The sequence below is a fragment of the Ranitomeya variabilis genome, chromosome 3 (genome assembly GCF_051348905.1).
Source record: "Ranitomeya variabilis isolate aRanVar5 chromosome 3, aRanVar5.hap1, whole genome shotgun sequence".
Classification (NCBI taxonomy): domain Eukaryota; kingdom Metazoa; phylum Chordata; class Amphibia; order Anura; family Dendrobatidae; genus Ranitomeya; species Ranitomeya variabilis.
The window spans coordinates 34,310,702-34,324,944 of record NC_135234.1 but is presented as its reverse complement, the minus strand read 5'-3'; the positions used below and the strand labels follow the sequence as shown (position 1 = coordinate 34,324,944).

Genomic DNA, 14,243 nt, shown 5'->3' with positions numbered 1-14,243 from the left:
GGACGGCAGGAACTTCCACAGGTGAGGTCACGTGACCCACTGATGCACGTCATGTGTGTGATGTCAGTGTGGTAGTTGTGTCATATTAAGTGGGGGGCTCCAACTTGGTGCAAAACTACAACTCCCAGCATGCCTCAAGCTCTCAGTACTTGCTGGGGATTGCAGTGTGACAGTGAAGGAGTTGCACTATTTTTTTAGATGTTTGCTTCCATAAACACTAGTGATGAGTGAACGTGCTCGCCACTACTCGGTACTTGCCCGAGTATCACTGTGCTCAGTGTACTTGGCGAGTACCGAGTATTTCTGGGATTATTCGGCGGGAGCTCGGGTCTCCACCCTGCAATTTGGTGCACTTTATTGCGCCAATGACCATGCAGCGATTGTCTGCCATGCACTGTAATGCTGCAGCCATCTTTGTTGTGGTATTACAGTGATTGGCTGGCCGCATGACGTCATCAGGTCTATAAGAGACCTGGCGATGCCCTCCTCGCCGCATTCTGCTTTGGACTAATTTTTTTTTTAGTGTCATAGCCAACACATTGACACAATTTTGGTGGGCCCAAAAAAAATTAAGGCCACATTTTGATCAGTCGGTTATCTCCGTCAGACGCCTGGTGTATCTGTGGTGTCAGAATCTTCGCTTTGCAGGCATACATTGCATTGTTTTGTCTGCTAGGCTTGGTCTACTCAGTATTTAGTGTTTTCAAAAATTAAAAAAATGTATAGTCTGTTATCTCTGTCAGACATCTGGTGTATCTGTGGTGTCAAAATCTTCACTTTGCAGGCATACATTGTAATTTTTTGTCTTCCAGTCTTGGTCTACTCATTTTGTGGTTAAAAATTATTTAAAAAAACAACATTTTAACGGTCTGTTATCTCCGTCAGATGTTCGGTGTATCTGTGGTCTACAAATACTTGCTTTTCAGGCATACTGATCACATATAAGTTTTCTCCAAATTAATTGTCACGATCCATGTTCGGATCTGTGGCAGATCTGGCCTCTCAGATTAAAACTTTTTTCCTTTCAGGCTATTAGGGGTTAATGCAGTTTTTCCCCTGTGGCCCCTGGTCTAATTACATTGCTACCTAGTCTGCTGATGTTGGTGGTGACCACTCCCACCTTCCTTCAAAAGGTCACCTGATGCATCAGCTGACTGTTGGTTATACAGGTCCTTTTGGAGACCAACCTAGCTGGAGCAGGAGCTTGCTGAGTGCAGTGGTTCTTCAGCTGATTACTGAAATCTGGTGCCTTAAGGTACCTTCACACGAAACGATATCACTAGCGATCTGTGACGTTGCAGCGTCCTGGCTAGCGATATCGTTTAGTTTGACACGCAGCAGCGATCAGGATCCTGCTGTGATGTCACTGGTCGCTGAATAAAGTTCAGAACTTTATTTGGTCGTCCGATCGCCGTGTATCGTTGTGTTTGACAGCAAAAGCAACGATACCAGCGATATTTTACACTGGTAACCAGGGTAAACATCGGGTTACTAAGCGCAGGGCCGCGCTTAGTAACCCGATGTTTACCCTGGTTACCAGCGTAAAATGTAAAAAAAATAAACAGTACATACTTACATGCGTCCCCCGGCATCCGCTTCCCACACTGACTGAGCGCCGCAAAGTGAAAGCACAGCACAGCGGTGACGTCACCGCTGTGCCCTGCTACTGCCGGCGCTCAGTCAGTACAGGAAGCGGACGCCGGGGGACGCATGTAAGTATGTACTGTTTGTTTTTTTTACATTTTACACTGGTAACCAGGGTAAACATCGGGTTACTAAGCGCGGCCCTGCGCTTAGCAACCCGATGTTTACCCTGGTTACCCGGGGACCTCGGCTCTCCAGCGATCAAACAGCGACGCTGCAGCGATTGGCATCGTTGTCGCTATCGCTGCAGCGTCGCTTCGTGTGAAGGTACCTTTAGGCTACTTTCACACATCAGGTTTTTTCCATAAGGCTGGATCCGGCGTCGTGCCGGAGCGACGGATCCGGCGTAAATTGTGAAAAACTGATGAAATGGATCCGTTTCATCAGTTTTTCATCCGTTTTTTTTATCCATTTTATGACGGAATCCGGTTTATAAAAACGCCCATGGGAGGCTCTCAAACGTGATTGGCTACTGAAAACCTATATATACAGTGTTCCTACAGCCCATCTTTGACAGGTTATAGAGGAGCACGTTGCGAAGATGGAAGGCGTGATGGCAAACATTCTGAAGATGTCTTTGGATTTCACTTTTGAGGCAAATTGTTTGAAAGCGATTGTTCTGGAGGAGCAAGAGAGACAGCGGTGCATCATGCGTCTGCGCCGATGACATTTGTGGATCCACCCCATCCCAGCACAGAGAATGACACGTGAGGTGTATTTTACACTATAAATGGAGCTACGAGGAGACCCTGAGAAAATTTTCTCATATGTTCGGATGCAAATGGAGAACTTTGATTTGGACACCTCATCAGAAGTGACACATTGCCGCTTCTCCATTTCACCTGCGGAGCGTCTGATGGTGACTCTTAGGTAAGCCATTTTTATTGTATCTACTGTTAAAGCACACTTGTAACTGTAATGTTGTTGCTGGTAGTTTTTAATATTTATTTTTATTGTATCTCCTACTGTCAAAGCTGACTTATAAGGCTGTGTGCACACGATGCAGATTTAGTGCAGATCTGCAGCGTTTTTTTCTGCTGCAGATCTTCACTGTGATTTACAGTACAATGTAAATCAATGAAAAAAAAAAAAAAAAAAGCTGTGCAGAAACACTGCAGATTTCAAAGAAGTGCATGTCACTTCTTTTGTGCGTTTCTGCACCCCTCCATTAATAGAAATCTGCAGTGGTAAAAAAAACTGCATAAAAACCGCATCAAAACCGCTCAAAAATGCGGATTCTGCCAGGAGATGCAGATTTGGTGCAGAAAATTCTGCACCCAAATCTGCAGCGTGTGCACATACCCTTATAATGTTATTGCTGGTATTTTGTACGTTTCCCTTTTTTTTTCCACAGATTCCTTGCAACTGGAGAATCCCTTTCGTCACTCCATTTCCAGTTCAGACTTGGGATTTCCACCATATCAGGAATTGTGAAGCACACCTGCCGTGCATTGTGGGACTCTTTACATGGCGAGTTTATACCACATCCCACAACAGAGAGTTGGCTGGAAAAATTCCAACAAATTTGTCAGTTTCCTAATTGCTTGGGTGCAGTGGACGGGAAACATCCGCATTGTCAAACCTGCTGGATCGGAATATTTTAACTATAAAAAATATTTCTCCATCGTGCTCATGGTCATCACCAAATACAAATTTATAGCGGTCGATATTGGGGCCTATGGCCGCTCCAATGATTCACAGGTTTTTATAGTGTCTGCAATGGGGCGTCATCTCTATGGAAACACCTTCCAATTTCCACCCCCCCAAGACCGCTGCCTGAAACCTCTGGGCCACCAATGCTGTTTGTATGTGTTGGAGATGAAGCCTTCCAACGCTCGGAACACCTGCTGAAACCAACTCCAGTAGTGGATTGACGCCAACTAAAAGAATTTTTAATTACGGCTTAACACGAGCACGAAGAATGGTGGAGTGCGCTTTTGGGATTCTAACAGCCAAATGGCGAGTTATATTGACTGCTATCAACCTGAAGACTGACACTGTTGACGAGGTGGTGAACGCTTGGGTGGTCCTTCACTATTTTTGTTATATGCAAGGAACAGATTTCCATTGATGACCACTCTGAAGAAACCACCTTGCCTGATTATCAGAACATTACTTATAGAAGTTCTGTGTCAGTTTCCAGAATGAGGGACAAATTTGCAGAATACTTTGTCACCTCAAGGAGGAGTAGACTGGCAGGACGAGAGAGTGTGAAAAATTGGTCTTGGATCTTGTACCCAAAGTATTGTACCTGGTTTGGTTTTACCCAAAGTATTTTACCCATTGTCACCTCTCTTCCTCCGCTGCTCTGAGCGCCCTCCAGGCAGCGGGTGCGATGACGTCACTGCTCGGTGACATCAGACGCTGATAGGGGGATGATGGGAGAGTAACGCTCCCTCTCTCATCAATACGGTCAGCTGTATTAGCCGATGACAGGCGAGGGGGGGCACTGCTGGCACCGGGCCCCCCACCGCCTGCTCAGGGGCCCCATAGCGGCCGGGCAGTAGTGTAGGGAGATCGATTCTCCCTGCTCTGCCGCAGAATGTAACTGTATCAGCACGCTGTGCACACCAATAGTTACAGTAGTGTAGCGCCAGGTGGGCCCCCTCAGAGCGCGGCGCCCGGGGCGATGGCCCCCTCGGTAGCTACGCTACTGCCTATAATCTGTTACAGGTTCACCATTTTGATGGTAAAAATAACAGTATTGTCATATGTAACGCCAGGCGCAAAATAAAAGTCACCGCTGTGCACGATCCCTGATAATGCAGCGAACTGTCTCTTACTATCTTGTGTCAATGGTCTCTCATTATGAAAATAATAAAACCTGCAAAACAGATTAATCTTTAGCTGAACGAGTATAAAAAAGAAACTGTAAATTCCGAACATCAGAAAAACGAGATGGAAACCAAAACAGGCAGAAGCCGCCCGGCGCCCTCTGAGGCTGCACCAAATCACGTGATTTCCCGACTGCGGCTCCTACTGCTCCGCTGCTATTCGTCGAATCAGGTGGCAATCAAATGACTTCAGCCAATCAGAAGGCACCTTATCGCTGCGCTCCGGCGGGGAAGCAGGAAGTAGCGGCGCACTTTGTGTCAGCCCTTGTTTACCCACGCCACAATACTGAGCTACTTCCTGCTATCGGGGCGTCACTGGACTGGAGGAGGCCCCGCCCCTTCCGGTGACATCATTGCCTCAAAAAACCATCGCAGGTAGTCAGTTCTCCAAGAGACAGAGATGAGAAGAAGCAGAGGAGGCGGCGAGATGTGTGCGAGTCTCTGCGCTGCGGCGTCTGTGCGCATGGCATTCTGGGACTTGTAGTGCCACAAGGTAGCTGTACTGTAGCTGTGTACTGTATCTGTGCACTGTGTGGCAGTATTCAGCCTCCCTCATCTCACCAGTGCAGTATTATATAGCCTCTATGTTTTCTCCAGCATATAGCATTCTCCTGGCACAGTATGGCGCTCGTTGTTTGTATAGAACAGTCTAATCTTCGGTTTGGCACCGTTATGTCTCCATTATATAGCGGTTCTATATCAGCTTAGTATGGCACTGTCATTACTGCTCTCCAGTGTGGTATCTGGCACCTTGTGGCTTTGATAGTTCACTATTGTATGGCAGTATTATTTTGGGGATTATGGGGCTGTTATTGCCTGTTGTATGACGGTATTATTTTGGTTAGTATAGCACTGTTATTACCTATATTATGGTGGTATTATTTGGTTAATATAGCAGCGTTACTATCTATTGTATGGCAGTATAATTTTGGTTATTATGGGTTTGTTATTGCTTATTGTATGATGGTATTATTTTGGTTAGTATGACACTGGTATTATCTGTTGTATGGCGGTATTATTTTGGTTAGTTTGGCACTGCTATTACGCTTGGTGCTGTTTTTGACACTTCTTTTGAGCAGGGGTGTACTGTCCTACCCAATCACACTGAAGTTACTTTTTGGCATCACCCTCAAGGCGTCCTTTAAGTCACCTGACCATGTCTTTGCCCTCATCATAAACCTGAATTCATGTGTCTTGGACCGCAATGCCATGGCTGGCCACAGGTCTCCTGACCTGAGCGTGACGTCCTCATACACGCCTATGACGGTGTTTGGTCGGGGTAACCAATGTTCGGACTGTGACACGTGGATGCAGCAGTGCGGTATTCTGTAGAGACCACTTGTGTGGGGTTTCTGATTAGGACCGCGGTTGGTTATGATTTTACCATCTTATTTATGATGTAGCAGTGTGCTTTTTTTTTTTTTTTTTTTTTTTTTTTAACGTTACAGTTTCTAATTGTCATGTTTTGTGTCTGTCAAGGACCCTATGGTGCGCTATAAACACGTACAGTATATGACGTTCTCCGACCTTATATCACAAGTCCGCAGTTACTCTATGTGACTGCAGGCTTGTGAATCCTCACATCGCTCGCACTGCAAACTGTGTGTATTTGCCAGCAGTAGGCACGTGATCGCAAGTATATGTTGTGCATAAATGCGGTCAATTCTAAAACGCAAGCTTTTAATGCAAACCCCCCTAAACAAAAAAAAAAAAAAAAATTAAAATGAACTTTGAATTGGGGTCTTAACCCCTTCACCCCCAAGGGTGGTTTGCACGTTAATGACCGGGCCAGTTTTTACAATTCTGACCACTGTCCCTTTATGAGGTTATAACTCTGGAACGCTTCAACGGATCTAGGCGATTCTGACACTGTTTTCTCGCGACATACTGTACTTCATGATAGTGGTAAAATTTCTTCGATATAAATTGCGTTTATTTGTGAAAAAAACGAATATTTGGCGAAAATGTTGAAAATTTCGCAATTTTCCAACTTTTAATTTTTATGCCCTTAAATCACAGACATATGTCACGCAAAATACTTAATAAGTAACATTTCCCACATGTCTACTTTACATCAGCACAATTTTGGAACCAAAATTTTTTTTTGTAACGGAGTTATAAGGGTTAAAAGTTGACCAGCAATTTCTCATTTTTACAACACCATTTTTTTTAGGGACCACATCTCATTTGAAGTCATTTTGAGGGGTCTATATGATAGAAAATACCCAAGTGTGACACCATTCTAAAAACTGCACCCCTCAAGGTACTCAAAACCACTTTCAAGAAGTTTATTAACCCTTCAGGTATTTCACAGGAATTTTTGGAATGTTTAAATAAAAATGAACATTTAACTTTTTTTCACACAAAATTTATTTCAGATCCAATTTGTTTTATTTTACCAAGGGTAACAGGAGAAAATAGACCCCAAAATTTGTTGTACAATTTGTCCTGAGTATGCTGATACCCCATATGTGGGGGTAATCCACTGTTTAGGCGCATGGCAGAGCTTGGAAGGGAAGGAGCGCCATTTTACTTTTCAATGCAAAATTGACTGGAATTGAGCTGGGACGCCATGTTGCATTTGGAGAGCCCCTGATGTGCCTAAACATTGAAACCCCCCACAAGTGACACCATTTTGGAAAGTAGACCCCCTAAGGAACTTATCTAGATGTGTGGTGAGCACTTTGACCCAACAAGTGCTTCACAGAAGTTTATAATGCAGAGCCGTAAAAATAAAAAATCATATTTTTTCACAAAAATGATCTTTTCGCCCCCATTTTTTTATTTCCCCAAGGGTAAGAGAAGAAATTAGAGCACAAAAGTTGTTGTGCAATTTGTCCTGAGTACGACGATACCCCATATGTGGGGGTAAACCACTGTTTGGGCGCATAGCAGAGCTCGGAAGGGAAGGAGCGCTATTTTACTTTTCAATGCAAAATTGACTGGAATTAAGATGGGATGCCATGTTGCGTTTGCAGAGCCCCTGATGTGCCTAAACATTAAAAACCCCCACAAGTGACACCATTTTGGAAAGTAGACCCCCTAAGGAACTTATCTAGATGTGTTTTGAGAGCTTTGAACCCCCAAGTGTTTCACTACAGTTTATAACGCAGAGCCGTGAAAATAAATTCTTTTTTTTTTTCACAAAAATGATTTTTTAGCCCCCAGTTTTGTATTTTCACAAGGGTAACAGGATAAATTGGACCCCAAAATTTGTTGTCCAATTTGTCCTGAGTATGCTGATACCCAATATGTGGGGGGGAACCACTGTTTGGGCGCATGACAGAGCTCGGAAGGGAAGGAGCGCCATTTGGAATGCAGACTTAAATGGATTGGTCTGCAGGCGTCACGTTGCATTTGCAGAGCCCCTGATGTACGCAAACAGTACAAACCCCCCACAAGTGACCCCATATCGGAAATTAGACCCCCCAAGGAACTTATCTAGATGTGTTGTGAGAACTTTGAACCCCCAAGTGTTTCACTACAGTTTACAACGCAGAGCCGTGAAAATAAAAAATCTTTTTTTTCCCACAAAACTTATTTTTTGGCCCCCAGTTTTGTATTTTCCCAAGGGTAGCAGGAGAAATTGGACCCCAAAAGATGATGTCCAATTTGTCCTGAGTACGCTGATACCCCATATGTTGGGGTAAACCCCTGTTTGGGCACACGGGAGAGCTCGGAAGGGAAGGAGCACTGTTTTCCTTTTTCAACGCAGAATTGGCTGGAATTCAGATCGGATGCCATATCCCGTTTGGAAAGCCCCTGATGTGCCGAAACAGTGGAAACCCCCCAATTATAACTGAAACCCTAATCCAAACACATCCCTAACCCTAATCCCAACGGTAACCCTAACCACTCCTCTAACCCAGACACACCCAACCCTATTCCCAACCGTAAATGTAATCCAAACCCTAACCCTATCTTCAGACCCAACCCTAACTGTAGCCCCAACGCTAGCCCTAACCCTAGCAATAACCCTAGCCCTAACCCTAGCAATAACCCTAGCCCTAACCCTAGCAATAACCCTTGCCCTAACCCTAGCCCTAACTCTAGTCCTAACTCTAGCCCTAACCCTAACCCTAATGGGAAAATGGAAATAAATACATTTTTTTAATTTTTTTATTTTTCCCTAACTAAGGGGGTGATGAAGGGGGGTTTGATTTACTTTTATAGCGAGTTTTTTTAGTGGATTTTTATGATTGGCAGCCGTCACACACTGAAAGACGCTTTTCATTGCAAAAAATATTTTTTGCGTTACCACATTTTGAGAGCTGTAATTTTTCCATATTTGAGTCCACAGAGTCATGTGAGATCTTGTTTTTTTTGCGGGATGCGTTGACGTTTTTATTGGTAACATTTTCGGACACGTGACATTTTTTGATCGCTTTTTATTCCGATTTTTGTGAGGCAGAGTGATCAAAAACCAGCTATTCATGAATTTCTTTTTGGGGAGGCGTTTATACCGTTCCGCGTTTGGTAAAATTGATAAAGCAGTTTTATTCGTCGGGTCAGTACGATTACAGCGATATCTCATTTATATCATTTTTTTTATGTTTTTTGGCGCTTTTATGCGATAAAAACTATTTTATAGAAAAAATAATTATTTTGGTATTGCTTTATTCTCAGGACTATAACTTTTTTATTTTTTTGCTGATGATGCTGTATGGCGGCTCGTTTTTTGCGGGACAAGATGACGTTTTCAGCGGTAACATGGTTATTTATATCAGTCTTTTTGATCGCGTGTTATTCCACTTTTTGTTCGGCGGTATGATAATAAAGCGTTGTTTTTTGCCTCGTTTTTTTTTTTTTCTTACGGCGTTTACTGAAGGGGTTAACTAGTGGGCCAGTTTTATAGGTCGGGTCGTTACGGACGCGGCGATACTAAATATGTGTACTTTTATTGTATTTTTTATTTTAGTTAGATAAAGAAATGTATTTATGGGAATAATATTTTTTTTTTTTCATTATTTTGGAATATTTTTTTTTTTTTACACATTTGGAAAATTTTTTTTTTACTTTTTTACTTTGCCCCAGGGGGGGACAATACAGATCGGTGATCTGTCAGTTTGCATAGCACTCTGACAGATCACCGATCTGCGAGAAGTGCAGGCTGCTTCACAGTGCCTGCTCTGAGCAGGCTTCTGTGAAGCCACCTCCCTCCCTGCAGGACCCGGATCCGCGGCCATCTTGGGTCTGGAGCAGGCAGGGAGGGAGGTAAGACCCTCGCAGCAACGCGATCACATCGCGTTGCTGCGGGGGGCTCAGGGAAGCCCGCAGGGAGCCCCCTCCCTGCGCGATGCTTCCCTGCACCGCCGGCACATCGCGATCATGTTTGATCGCGGTGTGCCGGGGGTTAATGTGCCGGGGGCGGTCCGTGACCGCTCCTGGCACATAGTGCCGGATGTCAGCTGCGATATGCAGCTGACACCCGGCCGCGATCGGCCGCGCTCCCCCCGTGAGCGCGGCCGATCGCGTATGACGTACTATTCCGTCCTTGGGAAGTAGGGCCCACCCCACATGGACGGAATAGTACGTCTAATGACAGAAAGGGGTTAAAGTAGATAATCTAGAGATGCACCGGATTTAAGACTCTCCAGTCTAAAAGCCCCGTACACACTTGAATAAAGTTGGCCGAACCAGCAAATGTCACCGGGCACCGAGCTGACAGTCCAATGTGTATGGGGGGCCTCCCAAGTCTACCAGTCAGACAATGTCGGGGAGAGAAGGAACCAACCTGTTGGAATTTTAGCAGCCATCAAGGAGATAAGCAGCCATCAGAGGGGTCTGTCGGCAGATTACCCATAGAGCCCAGCGTTCCCGTGTATGGGGAAAATGGCTTTCACCCAACAGTCATTCAGTGTATGTAATATGTACAGTGGGGTTTTAAAAAGGACCTGTCAAAAATGGCCAGTTTTGATCTTATTTTTCTCCTGCTACTTCCCTGAATAATAGTTATTTATTTTTTTCTTTAAATCTGCCATACAGTTCCAGAGATATGGGCCTTTTTTTTATTTTTTATTAAGGTCTCCTCCAAGCGGGTTGTGCTCACTGAGCATTCTAAAGACATGCCCTCGTATCGAGGATCCTGTGAGTCACGCCCCTAGGTAAATGTAATAACAAATTAACATGAAATATAAAGCCATATATTTCTGGTAGATAAATATATACATACAGTACAGACCAGAAGTTTGGACACACCTTCTCATTTAAAGATTTTTCTGTATTTTCATGACTATGAAAACTGTAAATTCACACTGAAGGCATCAAAACTATGAATTAACACATGTGGAATTATATACTTAACAAGAAAGTGTGAAACAACTGAAATTATGTCTAATATTCTAGGTTCTTCAAAGTAGCCACCTTTTGCTTTGATGACTGCTTTGCACACTCTTGGCATTCTCTTGATGAGCTTCAAGAGGTAGTCACCGGGAATGGTCTTCCAACAATCTTGAAGGAGTTCCCAGAGATGCTTAGCACTTGTTGGCCCTTTTGCCTTCACTCTGCGGTCCAGCTCACCCCAAACCATCTCGATTGGGTTCAGGTCTGGTGACTGTGAAGGCCAAGTCATCTGGTGTAGCACCCCATCACTCTCCTTCTTGGTCAAATAGCCCTTACACAGCCTGGAGGAGTGTTTGAGGTCATTCTCCTGTTGAAAAATAAATGATGGTCCAACTAAACGCAAACCGGATGGAATAGTATGCCGCTGCAAGATGCTGTGGTAGCCATGCTGGTTCAGTATGCCTTCAATTTTGAATAAATCCCCAACAGTGTCACCAGCAAAGCACCCCCACACATCACACCTCCTCCTCCATGCTTCACGGTGTGAACCAGGCATGTAGAGTCCATCCGTTCACCTTATCTGCGTCGCACAAAGACACGGTGGTTGGAACCAAAGATCTCAAATTTGGACTCATCAGACCAAAGCACAGATTTCCACTGGTCTAATGTCCATTCCTTGTGTTCTTTAGCCCAAACTAGTCTCTTCTGCTTGTTGCCTGTCCTTAGTAGTGGTTTCCTAGCAGCTATTTTACCATGAAGGCCTGCTGCACAAAGTCTCCTCTTAGCAGTTGTTGTAGAGATGTGTCTGCTGCTAGAACTCTGTGTGGTATTGACCTGGTCTCTAATCTAAGCTGCTGTTAACCGTTTCTGAGGCTGGTGACTCGGATAAACTTATCCTCAGAAGCAGAGGTGACTCTTGGTCTTCCTTTCCTGGGGCGGTCCTCATGTGAGCCAGTTTCTTTGTAGCGCTTGATGGTTTTTGCCACTGCACTTGGGGACACTTTCAAAGTTTTCCCAATTTCTTGGACTGACTGACCTTCATTTCTTAAAGTAATGATGGTCACTCGTTTTTCTTTACTTAGCTGCTTTTTTCTTGCCATAATACAAATTCTAACAGTCTATTCAGTAGGACTATCAGCTGTGTATTCACCAGACTTCTGCACAACACAACTGATGGTCCCAACCCTATTTATAAGGCAAGAAATCCCACTTATTAAACCTGACAGGGCACACCTGTGAAGTGAAAACCATTCCTGGTGACTACCTCTTGAAGCTCATCAAGAGAATGCCAAGAGTGTGCAAAGCAGTCATCAAAGCAAAAGGTGGCTACTTTGTAGAACCTAGAATATAAGACATAATTTCAGTTGTTTCACACTTTTTTGTTAAGTATATAATTCCACATGTGTTAATTCATAGTTGTGATGCCTTCAGTGTGAATGTACAATTTTTATAGTCATGAAAATACAGAAAAATCTTTAAATGAGAAGGTGTGTCCAAACTTTTGGTCTGTACTGTGTGTATGTATGTATGTATGTATGTATGTATGTATATATATATATATTTGTGGAACAACGGGAATTGAGTAAGAACAGAAAGATGGTTACTTATCATCTGGCAACAGGTCGTCTATAAGTTTGAACTAAAATGTAGCCAGCATTGAGAAGTCTGCCCAATTGCTTTGCTCCAAGTGGGGAGATACAGTCTCCAGGTTAGTGGTTGAATCTTACAATATAATATATAGAGGGGAGAAGGAAAAACTCGGTACGCAAAGGGTTAAAGTAGTTTCACAAAGACTAGAGTGAATGTCGCCCTTTAGTGACCGTACTGACGGTCTTCCCTATTCTCACTTCCTCCTCTGTTTTGGGTTTCTTCCCAGATCTGTTACTTTGTTTCTGTGTTTGTATTATTATTATTATTATTATTATTTTATGTTTCTATTTTAAAGAATTTTTAACATATCGATGGGATATAAAAGACGGATATCGCGCACTTGTTCGGCACTATTCAAGTTCCTCTCGGCCTCCTCACTTCAGCCACCTCTTCATTCCTATTCGCGTTCCCCAGAGCTCTTATGTGACCCCTTAACATAATTTTTTTTTTTGCCTGCCTTGAAAACTATTGTAGTAAAGGGGTTGTCTGCATAAGGGGTGGGGGAAAGAAAAGAAAGTATCTTGATTTCTACTTGCATTTAGGAAAATGTAGAAAACTTGGCGCTTGTGGTGCATTCCACAGTCAGACCTAAAACTTCAATGGGAGCTCCAGTGGGAGTCCGGAAGAGTGGGCTTCCGGTCACAACGCTGCACCAGATCTCAGCGGTAGACGACCCCCCCATCTTCGTACTGTCCTTGCCCTATGTGGCGGAACAATTACACTGAGGAACAACCATAAAAGCATGTTCAACTCGGCGGTATTTGTCCATCACGTGATGTAATCTATGTTGTGTACTTTATTAGTGATTTTATTTCCTCTTCTACAGATTTCAGAACATGGTCGGGAGAAGGATATGGCCGGGCGCGTAGCCAGCACCTGGTAGGATGGGGCTTCGAGCACTTCTGATAATATGCTACGGTGTAGTGCGAGGTGAGAGATTCATGCTGACCGAGGGGTTTATTATTTTTATGATCTCCAAACCCAAAAACACAGAAAGTAACTTAGAGCTGCACTTGTAAAGAAAACGCGTCTGCTTTAGGAAATCTTGTCTTGGAAAAACAATTCTGGGGCACATTTTCTTAAAACCCTTCTATGTTCCTCTGTTATTCCTCCTGCAATTGACATTGACAACCAGGGTGGATTGATTTAAATCACGCCGATTTAAATCATGATTTAAATCACGATTTAAATCAAAAGATTTTTTTCTATTTAAATCGGATCGATTTAAATCATGATTTTAATCATGATTTAAATCACTGATTTAAATCAAAAGGTTTTTTTTAATATAAATCACGATTAAAATGAGAAGTGAGAGCAGTGCGCATGTGCGCCCATAGTTACACGGACGAAACTAGGGGCAACGATCTAACGCCAGGGTGAGGGGGGGACCCCAAAGTAAGTAAAAATCTTTTTTGTTTTACTATATGGCAATAGGTAGGTGTTTAAAAGCAGCATGTCTTAATTGTATAAACTATTAATAGCCTCCACATTTTGTTCATACTGCCCCTTTAATTCCACACTTCTAGCTTGGTTTCACTTTTGGTTTAGTTTCTTTTTCCATTCAGTTGACATGCCCAAACTTGTTGGATAGTCAGCATCCTACAGAAACCTCTGGAAGAGCATGGCATTGTGAATGTTACACATATACAGCCTTTATTCTACTGAGTTAAACAACTCAGCTTTATCTCATGATGGAAGAACCTTTGGATGGTAAAATATTTTCCTCAAAAAGCAGTTTATTGAAAAAAATCCGATTTAAATCAAAAAATCCGATTTAAATCAAAAAAATCAGATTTTTTTGATTTTTTAAAAAAAACATTGATTTTTATCCAC

At 43.3% G+C, this 14,243-nt stretch overlaps 1 protein-coding gene across 3 annotated transcripts in view; it reads left to right on the top strand.

Moving 5' to 3' along the window:
* Window positions 1–14,243, top strand: part of LOC143815089 (interferon alpha/beta receptor 2-like) — a 42,365-nt gene continuing 28,122 nt past the window's right edge. Inside the window, exons 1-2 of one of the 3 annotated variants that reach the window (XM_077293939.1) lie at window positions 1–21; window positions 13,237–13,340. In XM_077293939.1, coding sequence (XP_077150054.1) covers window positions 13,295–13,340 — 46 coding nt within the window. In that variant the 5' untranslated portion in view covers window positions 1–21; window positions 13,237–13,294. Of the gene's footprint in view, window positions 22–4,801; window positions 4,972–13,236; window positions 13,341–14,243 lie in introns of those variants that run through there. The other 2 variants (XM_077293938.1, XM_077293937.1) reach the window with 2 other exon arrangements.